Source organism: Podarcis filfolensis, assembly GCF_964270895.1.
Source record: "Podarcis filfolensis genome assembly, chromosome: 11".
NCBI classification, from domain to species: Eukaryota; Metazoa; Chordata; class Lepidosauria; order Squamata; family Lacertidae; genus Podarcis; species Podarcis filfolensis.
Genome location: NC_139613.1, coordinates 23,261,983 through 23,283,249, shown reverse-complemented (window position 1 = coordinate 23,283,249; position 21,267 = coordinate 23,261,983). Strand labels below are relative to the sequence as shown.

Genomic DNA, 21,267 nt, shown 5'->3' with positions numbered 1-21,267 from the left:
CCATGATTCTATGACAAAAAAGTCAGAGCATTCTAAATTATGCTGAACACTCGACACATTGATTTTCCTTGTTCCATAAAAGGAATGACCAAGAGCCTGCTTTAAGCCGCTAATTTTTCCTTTGAAGCCCCACTCTTGCCTGCCCCATCACACCTGACATCATGCTTGGTGTGAAGTGTGGGGTGGGTGGGTGGGTGTGGCTTCCTCAAAACAGCCTCAAAACAAGTTTGAGTTGTTCCCGTCCCTGATACTGAAGAACAAGACTTTGTTGAAGAGGAATCATAGTTGCAAAGGTAAGGTAAAGGTAAAGGGACACCTGACGATTAAGTCCAGTCATGGCCGACTTTGGGGTTGCGGCGCTCATCTCGCTTTATTGGCTGAGGGAGCCGGCGTACAGCTTCCGGATCATGTGGCCAGCATGACTGAGCCGCTTCTGGCGAAGTAGAGCAGCACATGGAAACACTGTTTACTTTCCCGCTGGAGCAGTACCTATTTATCTACTTGCACCTTGACGAGATTTCGAACTGCTAGGTTGACAGGAACAGGGACCGAGCAATGGGAGCTCACCCCATCATGGGGATTCGAACCACCAACCTTCTGATCGGCAAGTCCTAGGCTCTGTGGTTTAACCCACAGCGCCACCCGCGTCCCTGCAAAGGTAAGTCATAGCTAATAACCTTTTAAGAGTCCTTTAACAATGTCATTAAGTATGTGGATAAGCTGTTGTGTACTTAGATTTTCAGAAAGCTTTTGAAAAAGTCAGTCACCAAAGACTCATAAGCTTAGCAGTCATGAGATAAGAAAACAAGGTCAGTAACCTGGTAAAGAATAGGCAGCATAGTAGGAAGAAACGGATAGTTCTAGCAATGCCGGGATGTATTAAAGGGGTTTGCCAAAGATCTGCATTGGGACAAACACTTTTTAACTTGTTCTCAAATGGCCTGGAGCTAGGGGTGAACAGTGTGGGGGCCAAGTTTGCTGATGATATCAAATTGTTCAGGGTGATTAAAACAAAAAGGAATTGTGAAAAGCTCCAAAAAGAACCCTCCCAGCCTGGTGAATGGGCATTAAAATGGAAAACATGATTCAATGTCAGCAAATTGAAAGGGATGCACTTTGGGGGTGAGGAATCCTAATCACATTTGCACTAATCAGGTCTGAATTGGTAGTGACTGACCGGGAAAGTCATCTTGGGATCACGGTGGATAGCTGGATGGAAATGTTGACTCAGTCTTTTGGATGCCACAAATAAGAAAGAGTATATGCTCTGTATCACACCATTAGTGATGGCTCTGTTGGATTCAGTTTTCCCCCCTCCTCTGGATTTTAATGTGTGCAGGGTCCATGTCAGATGTTTCATCTCCAAACAAAGAAGCCCCAGCTACCCTCTAGGTAAACTTGGTTATGTGAGAGCAGTTAAGATGAGGGAATCTTTTCTGATTCCAGGGATTCTTTTATGACATCACAGATGGTTCTTTCTACCAACTACCATCACTTGGATTCCAGCCACCACATTTCAGCTCCCAGTAAATGAGCAATCTATTTCTGAATGATGACTCACCCTGCCCCTTTTCTGGGCATCGGATGGGCACAAGGGGGTGGGGTAGAAATCCTAAGCTCAACTTACCATCGATGGTGCAAATGGACTGTCACACATCAAACACTACAGAAGGAGCTACAGAAGGAGCTCCTCTGTCCCACACACAATGGTTTCCATGAAGGAAACTCACATGTTCATCTGAAAGTTGTCAAGCCCAGTAAACACATGTATATGTAAATAGGCCTGTCATCAACCAGTGAAGAAATGTCCTGGGAAAATAAGATCATATCCTCACTTTTCATTTAAAGCACAATATCACTTTCTCAGTTATGGCTTCTCCCAAAGCATCCTGGGAACTGTAGGCACTGAGAATTGTTAGGAGATTCCCCTTACAGAACTACAATTCCCTGAGTTCCCTGAAAATAAATATTGGCTGTTCAACCACTCTGAGAACTGCAACTCAGTGAGAAGAGGGATCTTCTAGCAACTTTCAGCATCCTGGGTTCCTGGGATTATTTGGGGGAAACCATGACTGCTAAAGCAGTATAACAGTGTATTAAATGTATGGTGTGGTTGTGACCTAAGACAGATTGTTTCTGTCTCTAAGATTCCCAGGTGCTGTGAACAGCCCATGTCGTGTCCTACCTATGGTGACACATTGCCGAGACAAGCGAAAGGGCTTTCTCAGTGGCCACACCTAAATTGTGGCATACTTGTCCCATGAAGCTGAAGTAGTTTGTTGCCTTCTGCCAAATAGCAAATAGGCTTTTTATTATTATTCTGGCAGGCGTTTGCCTTGCTGTGCAGAATACTGTGTTCATCTGTTATGCCTCCCTTTATAGAATTTTGTTTCATGTGGTTGTTTTATTGCAAATTTAATTGCCGCAAGCCACCCTGAGTGATGTGTGTGCAATCAAAGGGTGGGGTAAAATTCCTTCTGCTGAGGAAAAGAAAGGAAATGTTGCTTCCAGAGAAAACGAGGGCAGGCAAAGGATCAGTGCAGTCTGAGTCAGCTAATAAGGCCAGAAGTGCAGGAATCTGAAATGATGGGAAATAGAACCCAGCCAATCTTTGGGATTTGGGCACTTCCTGACATTGGCTTTCCCCATCTGACTGCACTGCTTTGGCAGGTGTTTAACACTAACTGCGTGAATGGGGAATGTGATGTGTGGAAGTACCTCAAATCCACTAGCATGTACATTGGTTGTGAAATCCACTGTAGTGTAGTGGTTAGAGTGTGAGGCTAGGAACTGGAAGGCCTGGGTTCAAATCCCCACTGAGCCACAAAGCTTACTGGGTGACCTTGGGCCAGTCACTCACACTCAGTCTCTTACACCACAGGATTCTTGAGAGGATAAAACGCAGGAGAGGAAAGATGCCACCCTGAGCTTCTTGAAGGAAAGGTGGGGTATAAATGATATAAACAGGTATTTTCAATTTAATTCTACAAGCCATATACATCTATGGAGCAGAGAATTGATTGTCTCTGTAACAAAAAGCATTTTGGGGGGGCAGGGATAGTAGGCAACTAAGGTTGCAGTCTTATACTCACTTACCTGGAAATAAGCCCCAGTGAAATAAATTGTGCTTATATCTGAGTAGACACGCATAGGATCCCACAGTCAAAGCTTCTTGTCACTAACAAATTAAAATGAGTCTAAGGAGATAACTAGTTTAACTAATCCTACAGCCTCTTCTGCAAAGTCTGCAACACTCAGTCAGAAAAGAAAATCCATCAGAAACTTCCAAACCACCAGAGAACAAAAGAATGGAACCTGGAATTGCTTAAAGGTTTATTCAGAATTATTCTAGACATATTCAGCAGGAGGGAGGGGGAGGAGGAAGCATTTTTATTTGTGGACTTTAAATGCTAATCTGAAGTACTCTGCTTGATTGCATTTTCATATCTCAGAGAATCCTTGATGCTCTGTAATTATAATTATGGAAGAGACATGGAAAAAAATACATTATTAGTCCACCTCAATGCTGCCGCCCCTCACAGCTTTGTTTTTGACAGCTTTGCTGCTACCTTTACATATATATAATTAGGTCTTTTGCTGCTTAGGGAAGGGGGGGGGCAAAGCAGATCTTTCCATCTTGAAATGTCAGATTAAGATTATAACATCCATACATAATATCCAAACAGAATAGATGATAAGGCAAAATTAAATATTTCAGCCCAATTTTTTTTATCTGTACTACCTTACAACCACAGTTCTGTTTGTACAAACCTACGCAGCCCAATCTTATACTTTGTTACTCAGAAGTAAGTTCAGTTGAATTCAATATGACCTACATTCAAGTAACAGTGTATGGTTGCAGTCCTGCTGCCCTATCCTATGCCTGGTTCCCAAAATAAGTCCAACTGAGTTCATCGAGTCTTATTCCTAAGTAAGTTTTCTCAATAGACAAAACCTGCGTAACTAATCCTGCAGCAAACTCACCTTTAATTCTCATTAAAAACATCTTTACTCTTTCAACAAATAAGCAAGGTTTCTAGTTTTGTCAGGACACAGGATGAAATGTTTAAAATACAATGATATAGCAGAGATAATGGGATGTCAGCATGTAGCATAATATGGGCTAGTGATTCGGACGAGATGGTTATTCACCTTTCATAATCAAGCACGCCCAACCATTTACAGAGGTGCTGTATAAGGGAACACTGAGATTTTGATATATATATTTTTTAAGATTCCACTTTTTTTGCAATTGGAAAGAGTAAATGTTAAAACCTGCATTACAGAAGGGGGAAACACACTTGCTAAATCAATGTATTGTAAAAACCCAACAGCTCAGAATGAAAGTGTAAAGATTTGGTGGCCAAATTTCTAATACCAAAATGATGGATGTTTATCAGTGTGAGTATTGTAGAGTTGCCATTCAAATGACAGTTGTAATAATGGTCATCCCAACAAATGGGAGTAAATTATTGTGACTTGATAAAAAATGCATACCTTTGTACATTACAAACACCTGGACTTTATTTTGTTTCTTCAGTCTGGATGGTAAGAGCTTCCACATAAAAGCATCTTCAAGAGTGATACTCTCAGTTTCTTCTGAGCTACATATCATTCTTTGTTCCAGAATGACAATATTCCCATAACTGCTATTTTCCCCTTCTAAGACTCATTACATATTAACTTATGATTATTGCTACTATTTTCTTACCTTGATGTGCCTATGATCAGAGACTCATTGCTTTCAAAACTTACACTATGCAAAAGAATTTAGGGATCACAGGTTTACATGATCCCTCAGGCAAAATATATATCACATCACCCTAAGCAACTTAAGAGAAGATCTAACATTAAGGCTTCAATTGGATACCTAACTTTTGAGTAAACCTGCACAGGACTGCACTGTTAGCTAGCACAAAGAACAAACCTGTGTATCTTTACTCATGAGTAAGTCCTGCTATGCTCAGTGTGTGGGGAGAGTAAGGATTACTCCCTAGTAAATGTGTTTAGGATTGCATTCCTAATGCTGGAGATTTAGTGCGCTCTTAAAAAAATAACCCATCATACAAAACTGCAATAACAGAAACCCATTCCCCCCTGGTGCTATTATGCTAATATCAGGGGGGAATGGGCTTATGCTGGGTTGCTGCTGCTTCGCTTCTTTTCACGATACTTCCAACATTAAGGCTGCAATCCTTAACATGCTCTGTGTGCTCTGCTGTCGCCCTGGATCGTTAACACTCACCCTCTTGGAAGAGGAAATGGTGTTGTCAGGGGAAAGGCGTTTGCTAGCTGGCTTGGATTCACTCAGTAAGCGATGCTTGAGTTGACGCCTCGCCTTTCCTCCCTGCCCAGTGAAGGAACAACCAAGATCCGTGTGACCAGAGATTTATTTTGGGGTGTGCGTCTGAGAGTGTGTTAAATAACAACATATGACAATCTGTGCCTAGTGCAGATTCGAAAGAAACAACAACCCATTTAAAGATGACCAGCAGCGATCGCACAACAACCGAGTGACTTTAGGAGAGGGGCGCGCGCTCTGCCTGTCTCTCGTGCGCGTACCCGCCATCTCAACCCCCCCCCCCGCCTCGGTAGCCACTACCCTTCCCCTGAGCGCGCGCGCAGAGTTCGGCCAGGCTTGCTCGCGGCTCCCCTTTGGTCTGTTGTCACTCACCTGCACAGGAGCTTCGTGCCTCATGGTTCAGCCGCGCGCCCTGTCCTTTCCCCTCGGCCACTGGGGTCTCACAGGCAAGCGGGAGAAGCAGCAGCAGCAGACGAAGCAGCAGCAGTCGTGGCCAAACCCGTCTACACGCCACGCACACAAGCACAGAGAGACACACGCGCCCGGCGCGTCAGCAGCAGCAGCAACAACAACACGCTCGCCTCGCAGCCCAGCAGACAATTCAGCACCGCGGAGCTGTCCACCCGGCCTCCCCTGCCGCGCCTTGGCCCAGCGCCCCTCGCGGCGGCCGGTGGGAGCTGTAGTGCGAGCAGCCGCGCGTCCCAGGCCCGGGTCCAATGGAAAGCTAAGGGAGCCAGGACTACAAGTCCCAGGGACCCTCGCTTCCGCCGCCGCCGCCCGGAGCTCCACCCCCTCCCTCGAGGAGGCGGCTCCATGGAAACGGGGCGCAGCGGGGGGAGGGTAGCTCTGCGGCCGCGAGTTTGCGCGCTGTTGGGCGAAAGTTTCTGCGCTTTCTCTAGGCGATGCTAGGAGAACCCAGAGAAGGCAAATAGGCAAGAAATGCAATTCCCACCCCGCAAACAGAGGGAAGAGAAAATGCAAAGCCCGCCTCGCCCATTTAAAGCCACCTTTCCCTTGTTTTAACTACTGTTTCTCAAAGAAAAGGGAAGCGGGCAGCTTCCAAGATGTTTGCTATATATATATATATATATATTTCCTGGCGTCGCGCTTGGAACTCATTTGCTAGGACGGCAGAGAGAGCGAGAGATCAGGCCGGTTGGGTGTTTTGCTTTGGACTCCATACTGGCGGGTCCTTTTCGTTAGCGGCGGAGAAGCTCGTCAGCTGCTTTCAAGGAAGTATTTGAAAAGAGGGGCGTGGAGGAGCCCACAGCGCTCTTACCTTGCCGTAGATTTCCATCGAGATCTCGCCCAGGGTACCAGCCGGAGAAAGAGACACGTCCACACAGAGAGAGCGGGAGAGGGAGACCCTCGTGGGGGAAGCGACGGCCCCTGAGATGGCTGGTGGCGTCGGAGAGCGCGCTTGCTTTGCCTTCTTCCCCCGCCCCACCGCCCGGCAGGTGGAGGAAGCGTTATTAAGCGATGCCAAACGCAGAGCTGAGTTTCCTAGCAGCGCTATTAACGCGCGCGCGCGATCCGCCTGAGCCTCCCTTTGGGCACTTTTGGAAATTTCGCATTAATTAACTCTGATCCAGAAGAACAGCAGGTGAAGGAGGCCGAGGGAGGAGTGGGGCGTGTGTGTGTGGCAGAAGCAACCAAGTTATATAAAATGCCTAGCAAAACAAAGCAGTGCAGCAGAGACGAGGCTGGAGAATTAATTAAGCTCGTCTCTGGCTGATCTGGTTGCAAAGCAGGCTCGGAAGTCAGTCTCGTGGGTGGGTGTTTCTGTGACCCGTTAAAAGCAGTAGGAAGACTTCAGGCATTTGTATTCCTACATTGTAGGGGGTTGGACTAGATGACCCTTGGGGACCTTCCAATCCTACAATTCTATTTTTCTATACTCCACGTTGAAAACATTTTTGTGGTTGATATCTATCTAGACAGGGATGCGGGTGGCGCCGTGGGTTAAACCACAGAGCCTAGGACTTGCCGATCAGAAGGTCGGCGGTTTGAATCCCCGCGACGGGGTGAGCTCCCGTTGTTTGGTCCCTGCTCCTGCCAACCTAGCAGTTCAAAAGCTTGTCAAAGTGCAAGTAGATAAATAGATACCGCTCCAGTGGGAAGGTAAACGGCGTTTCTGTGCACTGCTCTGGTTCGCCAGAAGCGGCTTAGTCATGCTGGCCACATGACCCGGAAGCTGTATGCCGGCTCCCTCGGCCAATAAAGTGAGATGAACGTCGCAACCCCAGAGTTGGTCACGCCTGGACCTAATGGTCAGGGGTCCCTTTACCTTTACCTATCTAGACAGCTGGAGGGCTTATATTTCTTTATCTGGTTAACAAGAGGTATGCATTGATGGTTACTGTATCTGTAATATGAACAGATAGTGGGTATTTTTGTTGTTATTAGTATTATTTAGATTCTTTTTATTTTATTGTCCCCATCATTTTTCTTCCACCTTCCTTTGATATATTTAATAATGATGATGATAATGCACCTATTTAGACTTGATTGACTTCAGATCCCTAGCATATGTCCTAGCGTATGTTCACTGTTTGTTGAAGGATGCTCACCTGCCACTCACTCTTTGTATGCTGAATGCGTTGGGGGTAGAGATGGCATAGAGAAAAGTGTGTGAGTGAAAGATACAGGCAGGGGCACAGGTATATATACTGGTCAACACTGGCATAGAAAAAACAAGTTCTGTGTAAAATAGGCAGCAATTCTTCTCGTATGCATGCAAGCTATGCTGCAAGATAAGAGAAACTGAAGCTAGAACAGGAATGTCACCTGGCACTAGGCCGTCTTCCTTTCCCATCATGGGTGGGTGTGCCGCATTTTTAAAAACGAGTTCCTCTTTAACAGGGCTCTGCTTTGTCATTTCTAAAGCTGGTGCTCTCAAAGCTGTGATATCATGCTTTCTGATAGTTATGAGCCAGCCAAGCAGCACAAAAGGGGAGGGGAGAACCATCTACGTAAGAAATTCTGGAGATCCTTTACGATTGGTGCTAGTGATATGGACCAGTGGTGTGACAGCCATTTCTTCTAATGACAAACTCAAGTTGCTCTGTGCCAATCTGCTTTGGAACAGGTTGTTAGCCTTTTTTTTGGGGAGGGGGTTAATTCTTCAGGGTCCACATGCCAGGGATGAGTGCGTGGCTCTCATGCCCCCCTACTCAGCTGATCCATGCATATTGAGTTATTGTCCCTACCCTGGCTCATCAAATGATCAATCTGATGAGCAGGGAGGTGGAAACTGGCATCTCCATGCTGCTGGTCTACATGGAGAGGTTTAAACCCAAATCGGACCGTTAGGGGTGGGAATCATGCAGAGCATGGAGAAAATGGAACCCAGGGTCGTGCAACAAAGCTTAGTGGTGGATGATTGGGGAGAGATTAAAGGAAGGACTTCCTCACACAGAACACAGTTAAACTCTGGGATTTGTTTGCACAAGACATAATGATAGCCACCTGTTATGTACTGAGTGTAACAGGATCCAAAATGCAGCAGTCTGATTGGTCCTAGAACAATAGGATCCAAAATGCAGCAGTCTGATTGGTCCTAGAACAATGCAGCAGTATGATTGGTCTGCAGGAGCCACCCAATCCAGCTCCAGGTGGAAGTGAATCCACAACCTGATTGGCCTATAGGAGAATCCCGGAACTAGCCAATCACGTGTAGCCCATTGTGTAAATAATGTATATAAAGCAGATATTGTGGGGGAACTTCCATTTCCTCCTCACCACTATGAGCTGAATAAAGAGCATGAAATCCACTCTCAACTCAGAGTATATTTCACCACCAAAAAAGCAGCTTAGCTAAAATCATGGAGGATGAGGCTGTTAGAGAATCACATGGGGAGAGTGTTATTATGCTTGCAGGCTTCTGATTGGCAACTGGTTGGCCATGTGAGAAGGAGATACTACACTAGGTGGGCCTTTGGTCTGATTCAGACTTCAGCATTTTGTCACAGCTTCCATGTGCTACTTCCATTCTGCTCATGGGCTCATCTTCAAAGAGCTATGTGGGATAGCTAACCCACTCCGAGGCAATTTTTTTTTTTTTGCAAGGAAGATGTTTTTCACAGGATGAAAAGTCACCCCACAAGTACCAGATGTTAATTCTGGAATCACTCCAGGCTCTACCAGAGCAGCTCCTTCCAGTCCACTACCCTGGAAAAGGGTGCCAGAATAGGCTGCAAATGTCAAAAATAGATAGATGTTGTGATGTCTGCCTTGTGTTCTTCTGTGCACAGAAACCAGTGTGTTACTTGTGACAGCCTCACTGCAATTCCCCTCCCCTTTTACTCCCTAGCTTAAATTGCATTTCCCTCAGGGAACAAAACTAAAAGGTTTTAGTTGTTGACAAGACCATCATACGGCTTCTTCTTTTTTTACCCCCGTTCAGATGACACTCTATCAGTGTGTTATTATCTGCAGCAATGACATGGAAAATAGCTTGAAAGATGACAGCTGGGATTTGCTAGAGACCAAGACTATGAGCCTAGAGCACAAGGCTTTGAGAGCAAGCAAAATGTTTTCTTCTAGCGCCATGTTGAAATGCCTTGCCTTCATATTGTTCAAAGAACTGCATTTGGGGACTGTTTAAGGGGCATGGGGCTGGGGGAAAGTATGAAAAGGTATTGAGGGCATAAATCTTCATTTTGATAGACCAAGCACTGTGTAATTTAACCCATTGTTCACATTACATCAACACGTAAGAGTCATTCTTATCTGGCCATCTATTCTCAAGATCAACACATAAATCCTAGTAGGTGTTCCTTATAATCCTGGCTCACCGAAGCAGGAAGTAAGGTGGCAGCTCTGTTCTGCAACTGGCTGTAACACTTTGGAATATAGGTGGAAGGTCACATGTGGCAATGCTTCCCCACCGGGGAGAAAGGAAATCGCTGCACTTACAAAACTAGAACATGCAGGGCTGAGGCAGGTGCCTCGAGGGCTGGAAGCCCCAAGAGGAGGAACCTCTACAGGCGACCCACCCACCCTGCTGCCTCCTCTGCTGGCAGAAAAGCGGTGGTGGCAACGGCTTCCAGCAATATGAGAGCCAGTGTGGTGTAGGTTAAGAGCGGTAGTCTCGTAATCTGGGGAACCGGGTTCGCGTCTCCGCTCCTCCACATGCAGCTGCTGGGTGACCTTGGGCCAGTCACACTTCTTTGAAGTCTCTCAGCCCCACTCACCTCACAGAGTGTTTGTTGTTGGGGAGGAAGGGAAAGGAGAATGTTAGCCGCTTTGAGACTCCTTAAAGGGAGTGAAAGGCGGGATATCAAATCCAAACTCCTCCTCCTCCTCCTCCTCCTCCTCCTCCTCTTCTTCTTCTTCAATATCTCATGTGATCTTGCTGAAATCTCACAAGATCTTGTGCACTCTGTGGGCGTGACCACACAACCCAGGTAAAAGAGGCTTTGGGGGGCAGGGGCTGCTTCAGCGGCAAGGCAGCACCTCCCTATTTTACTTCTGATGGTGAAATGTGATGTACCACGCCCAGAGTACATGAGAGAGAAGAGTAGGCTAGAACGCTGCAGTTTGAAGTGGTGCAGACTAGGAGTATAAATAATGCGGTCACATACCTGAATGCCGCCTTACCTGTACAAAAAGTGCACCAAATGCTATTTCTTCATTTAGGCCCAAATGTACCTAGATAAATGGTTTGACTAGGGTGGGTTGAGTATATTTGGCCTCCAAACAGGCTAATCAGGAAAATTTTATCCAAAGGCTCTATGATTGTGTTGAAATAATCTTTTAGCCTGCCAGAGACCTTGCAGTGCATTAATATGTAAATTGGGGTGAAGTGTTATATCAAGAGTACTCTGCATTCATCTATTTTTGCGCATCTGATTTATGCCTCTTTTTGAATGAGCCACTTTGTCTTTCAGCCATTTAATGCAAAAGGAGAGCAAATGCCATCTATAATTCCTGCAATAGGCAGCGATACAAATTGAAAACAAGCTTCCAATGACATGGAAAACCCATATTGTTATATCAAAGGATGGTTAGATAGAAGCCATTACTTAACGTCTGTGTTGATTTCGATCAAACACAAATGACCTGTAAGACAGTTTGTTCTGATCACAGTCTCTATTATATATTTGTTCACAAAAGAAACCGGATGGAACAAAGATTGATTGTACCCTGTCAAAATTATTTTCCAGGTAAATTTCCATGGGGATATTCAACTGACAAAATCATTGCAAGGAATTTCCTCTCTGACAATGGTCCTAGCTTTAAGTTTTAAACAAAACCAGTCAGATTACTGGAGAGAATATTGAATTTATTATGAAACACTTTCTACAATTGAATTTCATTTTCTATTTGTTCCTGTAAGCTGTGACAGACAGCCCATCTCAGCCTTCATTCCCTAGAGGCGGACAGCCAACGTAGATCAGCTAAGCCCCCTCCCTACTGCACAAGCTAAGGGAAGATTTGCCATCTTGTAGGGGAGACGGGGAAGCTCTGGAGGTAGCTCACACCTTGACAGGCTCATCTCCCAACTTCTTCAAGGTGTCAAGATCCCTTTCTTACAGTACGGGGCCCACCCTATGATTGCCTGGGCCTGTCACTCAAAGTCACCTGGGCATGAAAGACCATAAAGGTAAAGGGACCCCGGACCATTAGGTCCAGTCGTGACTGACTCTGGGGTTGCAACGCTCATCTCGCTTTAATGGCCAAGGGAGCCGGCGTACAGCTTCCGGCTCATGTGGCCAGCATGACTAAGCAACTTCTGGCGAACCAGAGCAGCACACGGAAACGCCGTTTACCTCCCCACCAGAGCGGTACCTATTTATCTACTTGCACTTTGATGTGCTTTCGAACTGCTAGGTTGGCAGGAGCTGGGACCGAGCAACGGGAGCTCACCCCATTGCGGGGATTCGAACCGACGACCTTCTGATTGGCAAGTCCTAGGCTCTGTGGTTTAACTCGCAGCGCCACCCGTGTCCCTATGAAAGACCATAAACATCAACAAATGTGGCTCTCTGGACCATTCTCTCTCTGGTCCTCTGAACTCTGCCCACTTTTACCCATGGCAACCCCCACCATTTTATGCGGCCCCTGGAAGGTGGCTCTTGGGCTGGAAAGGTTCCCTGTCTCTGTTTTAGCGGGAGGATGGTATAAAATATTTCAAACCCATTGATACTTGGGGCCCTCCTCTGCCCCTCCCCAATGCTAGACAAGTAGCTGCTTTGCAGGGAAGATGCACCTGAGTGTCTCTGTATCTGTCAGTCAAGCTATTCTACCTGCCATCTGCAGTGCGCTGTGCGCAGCTCAGGGAACAGGGACTTCGCGTAGCTTTTCCCTTGGATTCCGTATCTCTGTGAACAGGGACACGGCAGAATAATGTAAATTATCAGCATCCTGTTTCTGACTGGGAAAAGCATTCAAAGAACCTATCGTCACAGCACTGTGGTTGCCATGGCTACTAGGTCACCATGCTAGAAATTCACCCAGTCTAACCATATGTAATGATCTGCCATGACCGCCCAGTGTGGTGGGGATGGTGGCTGTTCGATATTGTCTTTTACTTTGCCACTGTGGTGGATTTCTTTAAAGCTAAACGATGCCCATTTTTGAGCTTCTTAGGTGCGGTTTGCCAACTGGCCAGCAGAAATGGCCTAGTCTACTCCTGAGCCTTCAAGAGGAGCTGGATCTGTAGAAATGAGCAGGCAAAGCTTGGGGTTTTTTTGTTTTGCTGCATGGAGGTCAGTGTTACTACCTGCAGATCAAGCTGCTGTTGAAATCACCCAAACAGGGTAAACCTTGTTCTCATGGTGCATGTCCCTCCTTACAGCAGCCAAGAATAATTCCATCAAATTGCATGAATGACAGGAATTGCTCTTCACTTGAGACTCTCTGCCAGTGGTGGATTTATGGCTGTGCAGCACACACACTGAGCTGAGGGGGCACAGTCTCAAAGCCAAGTTAGCACTTTCCCAGTTTTCAGAAGGAGGTGGGAGGGCTCTAGGACCCTGCCAGGGCCCTTGCGCCACCTTCTCAAAGTTGGGTACCTCCTTACCTGCCTTTGGGTAAGGCACCAAATTGTGGCCTTGCACAGGGCACCATAGTACCCAAGTCCACCACTGCTGTCTGCCCTATCTTGGAAGACACTGGAAGCTGCCTTAGAGTAGTTTCAGACTATTTGTCTAGCTCTCCAAGTATTGTCTATTCAACTTGGCTGGGCTCTGACTGAGGTCTTCCCTGCTGTCTTCTGTCCAATGCTCTTTCTAAACACACTGTCTACATAAGAACATAAAAAGAGACTGCTGGATCAGGCCAGTGGCCCATCTAGTCCAACATCCTGTTCTCACAGTGGCCAACCATATACAGTGGTACCTCGGGTTACATACGCTTCAGGTTACAGACTCTGCTACCCCAGAAATAGTACCTCGGGTTAAGAACTTTGCTTCAGGATGAGAACAGAAATCATGCTCTGGTGGCGCAGCGGCAGCTGGAGGCCCCATTAGCTAAAGTGGTGCTTCAGGTTAAGAATGGACCTCCGGAACGAATTAAGTACTTAACCCAAGGTACCACTGTACATGTCAGGGACTGGGCAGAGGAGGAATGGTGAAGACCTCCTCCCCATCCTGACCCTTCCAGGGAGGAGGAGGAGGAGGAGGAAGAAGAAGAAGAAGAAGACAAAGACAGTATAGATTTACAACAGGGGTTTGAGGGAGGTAGCAGTTCAGAGGCAGATGAGGGGGAAAGCTGGGAAATCACGGGAACAACACCCAGCTGACACGTTGTCATTAGAAAGCATTCCAGATACTCCATCTCCTGGTACCCAGTGAGCCTTAAAAGTAGGAGAGCAAAGAGCTCCAAGACAGAGGGCACGTAGCAGCACCCGTAGAGGAGAGATGAGAATGATGAGTGAGGAAGTGGGAGAGATGGGGGGTGGAGATTCACTCGAGACAACACCATTATCCAAAAGGCTGGGTTCTATACCCTCTCTCTGTAAAGACTGAAATAAAAAAGGATGGTAGGAAACTTTTCCTTGTCTCTATACTTTCCTGGACAACCAGCCGGGAGTCGCTGACAGCATCCTGACCATACCTGAGGGAAACCAGCAAACAGGACATGAGCACAAAAACACTCTCCCTTCTCATGGTTTCCAGCAACTGGTATTCAGAGGCATACTGTCTCTGATAAGGAAGATAGGCCATAAATTGTAATTTACTCACTTCTTTTGTCAAACTGCCTCTTTCTGCAAAGCTAAAGTTGCCAGAACTTCCCTGCTGTCTTTGGCTCAAGCCTCCTTTAAAAGGAAAAAGGAGCAGGGAAATGGGTGTTGCAGCCTCCTCATCCTTTTCTGTCACTGTAATAAACTACCACAGAACAAAAGCTCCCACTAAGACAGGGGTGGGGAACCTGTGGCCCTCCAGATGTTGGCCTCAAACTCCCCCCAGCCAATATGGCCTATGGCTAGGCATGTGCATCTAGTTTGCCTCAGGCTCTGACAACAAAGTACTTCTGTACAGAAGTAAAGGGTCCCCTCTGAAAGAATCTCAATAAAAGTACCAGGCAATGTTTTGCTTCTGTTCATGTGAATACAGACACTGTCTTCAGTTGCTTTCCTGATGAAGATGCATAGTCTCCCCCCTTCTTCTGTGAAGCATTGTGCAATCTCTCCTGTGAATCAGCCCTATCAGCTCCTCCTGTTTACATTGTCCTTTGAAGCTCTTGCAAGAGGTTTCACAAGGGATTTGCTGTACCCATATACCTCCTGCAGTGGCTTAGCACAAGGGCTGCACAGAAATCCCTGCATGCATCAAAAGGAGGAGGGGAAAAAACAACATTCTGTGTTTGGAAGGCTGGTAGACTCAGGCTCAAAGCTCATTATCTAACTTGTTTACTCTGTGAAAAGGAATCACATGTCAAAGCAAAAGCTTAATCTCCCCCCCCAACCCTCTTTCCAGTGCAAGTCTATGCATGTTTACTCAGAAGTAAGTCTTGCTGCGGACAGGGGGGACTTACTTCCCAGTAAGCATTTTGAGGATTGCCATATGCGAATGTATTTTTCGACCCCATTTTAATTAATTAGGAAATGCATTCTCTTAAGGGCGCAGATTCCAGAAATCCATTCCAAACTCAATTTAAGAAGAAAGCATAATTAATTGCCACTCACCCACTGCCAATATCATCTGTAAATCTAGATACATTAATAATATGAACCTTTCCCCATTGCTGATACCTAGACCACAGCCTAATACTGACAGTCATATACCATTGCTACATTTTTGGTAGCCCTCAAAGAAAATATTGTTAAAAGCTCTGCAAATCCTTGATTGGTAATATGTTCCAGATGTGGTGTTTATCAGACTTTTGATTTCCCTTTGGGAAAGAGATTGTTTTTAGTGGAGAGATATGTGTTAGGGATGCATGTGGCGCTGTGGGTTAAACCACAGAGCCTAGGACTTGCCGATCAGAAGGTCGGCGGTTCGAATCCCCGCGATGGGGTGAGCTCCTGTTGCTCGGTCCCTGCTCCTGCCAACCTAGCAGTTCAAAAGCACAAAGTGCAAGCAGATAAATAGGTACTGCTCCAGCAGGAAGGTAAACGGCGTTTCTGTGCGCTGCTCTGGTTCGCCAGAAGCAGCTTAGTCATGCTGGTCACACGACCCGGAAGCTGTACGCTGGCTCCCTCGGCCAATAAAGCGAGATGAGTGCCGCAACCCCAGAGTCGGCCATGACTGGACCTAATGGTCAGGGGTCCCTTTACCTTTACATGTTATTTTGCAATGTTTGGTTTCAGAATTATGTTTTGGTTTTAGAAACATTTTTACCCTGCTCTTTAGCTGAAGAAGACTCTTGGAGGGCTGCCCCCCTACCCTCAGGATTACAACACAAAAGATATGACATAAAAGGAAAAGGGCTTGGTAAGGCAAGCGCAAATGCTAGTTATTCACACAACAACCAACTGGAATGGAAACAGTTCAAATCTTTGTTGAGGAACTTAATTGGTATGGGGCATTGTTGCATATTTATTAGCATGAGCCCACTCTGAGAGCAGTTACTGCAGGAAAACGGTATATGAATAAAACTTGATTTGACTAGGTCAACACTGTCTGTTCCAACTGGCAGCATCTTTTGTCTTGAGTCAAGGTTTTTCTCAGACCAGTAACCTGAGTTCCTTTTACTGGTGATGCTAGAGATGACCTTATTAATGCAAAGCATGTACCACTGAACTATGGGCCCTCCCTTCAGAAGACAAGAACTGCTGACCATCTGAGCACAATCAAACCCTCTAAACAACCAGTTCGGCAGCAAGTCAGTACTTTTAAGAAAATGGGCAGCTAGCTGGGAGGGGGTGTCTGTTTCTATCCACTGTATGGGCTAGTTCAGGACTGCACATTGCAACATCTTTCTCTGTGACATTGACTCTATGACCAACTCTTCAGTTCCTACTAAATTGGCTCTTTCCTTGTGGGCATTTCTCTCAGCACTTTTGATCTCCTGGAAAAAAGTTCAGTGGCATTTAAGTCTCTCACCTTTGTCTTCCTATCTGGAGCAATAAAACAGCACAACCAACACTTGAGAAATAGCTGCTTGGCCTCACCTTCTTTCCCTCCACACTAATCTCTCTGGCTCTTGACAACTAAATCAGCAGCAATTCCTTTCCCAAGTCTCTAAAAGAGACAAACTCTTATCACAAGCAACTGCAAAACGGAATGGAAAATCTGGAGAAAGGAATCTGGTGCACAGCTAAATTTCTCTGGGCCCCTTCACACATTACATGTTTAGGTATGCTATAAACGGCTGAGAGAGTCTCTCCCCTCTCAAAAAGAATTATAAAGTGATGATATATCATCATCATCATCATCTAAATAAATGAATATTTCATTGTGGATTGTTTTCTCAAAGGTATTCAGTGTTAATGAAGGCAGCTGTCCATAGACCTAGTTATACTATGTGGCAGTCCCACCCTCAGCAGATGGCTGTATCTTCTATACTGTACTAATCACAGGTTTTCTTTTCGTGTGTCGCTGGGGAGAAAACCCCACCATTTAATAGGGCCCTCTGGGATAGAACTACCTATCAGGTAACCAACACACAGAACCTGAGCAAATCTCTTCAGAACATCAGTTTCTAATTGCATCCTCAGTCACAGCACACATCTCTCTTCCATTTCCAAGTACTAAGGCTGCAATCCTATCTCTACTTACTTGGGAGTAGCCCCATTGAATTGAATAGGACATACTTGAATAGACATGGCTTAGGATTGTGCTGTAGTCAGACATATCTATTTCAAGTCAGTGTAGAGCAGCTGGAAGTTACACATTTCCTATTCTAGCAGAACAAAAATATAAGGATTTTGATATTAACATGGGTTGCTATGTATTCTACCTATTTTTTAAAAAGATCCAGTTGTGGATTGTATTCTTCCATTCATTTTAATACAGCCAGTGTGAGGTTCTTGCATTGAAATGAGCAGAAGATGCACAGAATACTTTGCCTGGTTACTTGCACCCAGGGATAACAGCAAAAGCAATCTGGTGCTTTTGAAAATCACAAACAATTTCTCTTTCTCCTGCCCATCTTGTTTCTAAGCAACTGCAAACATGACCCCATTTGCTTGGCAGGTACTGTTGATCATTAGGTATTTTGCCCTTCAATTCATTCTCAATTGCTCATTAACTATAATCGTTAATGGGCCACTCAATTTCACTCCTACGTTATCCAGGAAGATTAAGCACTCTCACATGCAAAATGTTTGTTGTTCAGCAAACTATTTTTACTCACTCTAGATTTCGATGCGTTTGAGAAGAAAGGTAAAAACAACCAAAGAAAAGTGTATATAAAAGTGATTGATTACCCCAATTTTTTATTTTTTATTTTAAAAACCATTAAGCAATCTGGAAGATCAGGCGATGACAGGTAAGAGTGATGATCTGTGTTGCTTTCATCTAGCTTAGCAACTTCCCTGGAGATGCAGGTTGGAAGTGTGTAAATAAAGCCTCCGTCTTCCTTCCTTTCCCACAAAGAATCACATTTCACTTGCATAGACTCCTCAAGAGTTTGGAATTACACTAAAAAAAAATATCGCTCCCTTACATTTTAAGGTTTTGAGAAAAAGGAAATCTGTAAAGCAGATTTTTTAAAAAAAGATTTATGGGGAAGCTTGTTTTGAGGTAAACAACTTCCCCCTTTTTTGTGTGTATTGCAGAATCAATTGCAAAATATTTTCTTGACTTTAAGCAAAATACAAAGTTTTAAAAGAAGAACAGATTCTTGGGAGACTATAATATAAATAACCTGTTCACCACTACAGAATAATATGACAGACAAGCTGGACCAGGTAAATAGTTCTGATTTAGATTTTCACCAATAACTTAGTTGCGTCTGTGCACTCTTGAGTCATGCCCATTAGTTGCAAGCCACTTATATTTTGCACAACAAAGCAAAAATACAGAAAAAGAGAAAGGGGACGGAAAAGAGGGGATACTTGCTTAAAAGCCAAGCTGCATTATAAACCACTCTTCTATGTGTTGCATCATTTGTATAATCAATAAAGCTAACCTAATGGCAACCTTTAGAATATATTTGCTAGGCAATTGTGTTCTCTGTGTTGAACTCTAGTGTTCATGTGGTGGGTGGTTTAACCACAAGAGCTAGGAGACATACATACCAGTAAGTAGCGGGGACTGGGCCATTAGGGTGAAGGAGGCATTGCCGCACCAACCTCAGCAAGCTACAACTTGCTTGCTTTCTTACTTACTTAAAACCAGGGATTGGCACTGCCTGACAACTTCCTGCTCCTTAATCTTTGTGTTGTCATAGAACACAGCAGGGCTGAGGATGAGAGCAAAACTAGAATTAGTTGGCTGGGCCTGCTTCTGGCTCCACCTGGTGTCGAGCTCCTTGCCTTCCACCCCTTCATAGAATCACAGAATCATAAGAGTTGGAATCTCAACTAAAGCACACAGGACAGATGACCATTCAACCTCTGCTTTACACCCTCCATGGAAGAAGAGTTCACAACCTCCTGAGGGAGACTGTCCCACTGTCAAAAAGCTCTTCCTGTCAGAAAGTTCTTCCTGATGTTTAGATGGAATCTCCTTTCTTGTAACTTGAAGCCATTGGTTCGAGTCCTACCCTCCAGAGAAGAAGAAAACAAGCTTCCTCCATCTTCCATGTGACAGCCCTTCAAATATTTGAAGATGGCTATCATATCTCTGGTGGGACGCGGGTGGCGCTGTGGGTTAAACCACAGAGCCTAGGACTTGCTGATCAGAAGGTCAGCGGTTCGAATCCCAGCGACAGGGTGAGCTCCCATTGCTCGGTCCCAGCTCCTGCCAACCTAGCAGTTCGAAAGCATGTCAAAGTGCAAGTAGATAAATAGGTACCGCTCCGGCAGGAAGGTAAACGGCGTTTTCGTGCACTGCTCTGGTTCGCCAGAAGCGGCTTAGTCATGCTGGCCACATGACCCGGAAGCTGTAGGCCGGCTCCCTCGGCCAATAAAGCGAGATGAGCGCCACAATCCCAGAGTCGGTCGCGACTGGACCTAATGGTCAGGGGTCCGTTTACCTTTTTATCATATCTCTTCTTAGCCTTCCTGGCTAAACATACCCAGCTCCCTCAACCATTCCGCATAAGGCTTGGTTTTCAGACCCTTGATCATCTGGCTGCTCTCCTCTGCACATGTTCCAGCTTGTCAATATCCTTCTTAAATTGTGGTGCCCAGAACTGGGCACCTTATTCTAGGTGTGGTCTGACCTAGAATAGACACCAGCCACCACTGCTAGCAAGCTGAACATCAGTTGAGTCTGGCCACACGATTGATGGACCATGCACCATTTTGCTTTAAAAGTGGCATATGTGCACTTATTGATCATTTAAACATTCATCCTTCTGGGTTTCTTTTTTAAAACACTGAAAATATTGAAAAATAAGTAAATTAAAATGGCCACAAAACATTTGAGGGGATTGAAGGAGAGGTGTTAATAATGTCACTATTGGCACCAGTCAGTTGAGGCCTTCCACATCCAACAGGCTCAGTTCTACTGAACCGTATTGCAAACTTGCAAAGATGGGCTTTCAGAGATTACAAATGGCAGAGCTGGGTTTATACCAGAGGTGAAGAACGTGCTGCACTTTCTCCGTAAACACTTCATCTGTCTTCCTTCCACCCAAAAACCAGATCAAAGGCTCAGTGGCCATCCCAAATTAATTACCAAGTAAGAATTGTTGCTGCTTTCCCCAGTTTTTGCATCAGCACTCCTGGTGTCCAATTAAGTGCTAGTCTGAGGCCACACATCCATTTCTCACAGGTTAGCAAGCAGCTGTGAGATGACAACTTCTGGACATTAAACAACTTGGCTTGGATTTGATCTGACGCCTCCCAGGTAGAAAGCTTTATATGTCCAATTACTGCTGCCAAAGCTCAGTCAAATGAAATGAGGAGAGGGTGTTTTAGGGTGACAGAATATAATGATCTATCACCCAATTTCACCAGCTTCCCCGAAGTTCTGTTTCTGTATTTCCAGACAGCAGAAAGCTTTCTATCTTTTAAAACCAAGGTAGCCATAGCTTTGAATGATATTTTCTTGGAGAGGCAATAATATTGATCTATAAATGTGAGATTTGATGAAGGAGACGATGCAATCACAAGAGTGTTTTCCTTATGGGGAGAAGAGGGCTTATCTACACCTATATTTTTGCACATTCTCCAAACCAGGGGTGGGGAAACCCTGGCTCATGAGCCAGATGAACCCTACAGGACCTCCCCTTCCAATCTGCCCCCTACCCTATTTTCCCAGCTGCTGAGTTGTAACTTCCCTTCAGCATGGGGAGCAAACTCTATTCTCTACGCTACCCAGCTGATCAGAGGTAACAGTTTGCCCACTGCTGAGATGTATTCTCTGATCAGCTCAGCAGTATAGAGAACGAGGCATCACAGGAAGGGCAGATTATAGCTCAGCAAAGGGCTCGCTGTGTTTCCAGGCTACAAAATGAGAAAGAGA

The 21,267-nt window shown here is 45.3% G+C and overlaps 1 protein-coding gene across 4 annotated transcripts in view; it reads right to left on the bottom strand.

The window, feature by feature from the left end:
* Positions 1-6,836, bottom strand: part of RAB3C (RAB3C, member RAS oncogene family) — a 107,322-nt gene extending 100,486 nt beyond the window's left edge. Inside the window, exon 1 of one of the 4 annotated variants that reach the window (XM_083576284.1) lies at positions 6,582-6,836. In XM_083576284.1, coding sequence (XP_083432410.1) covers positions 6,582-6,599 — 18 coding nt within the window. In that variant the 5' untranslated portion in view covers positions 6,600-6,836. Of the gene's footprint in view, positions 1-1,177; positions 1,427-5,674; positions 6,016-6,581 lie in introns of those variants that run through there. The other 3 variants (XM_083576283.1, XM_083576282.1, XM_083576285.1) reach the window with 3 other exon arrangements.
* Between the last annotated feature and the right edge of the window lie 14,431 nt (positions 6,837-21,267).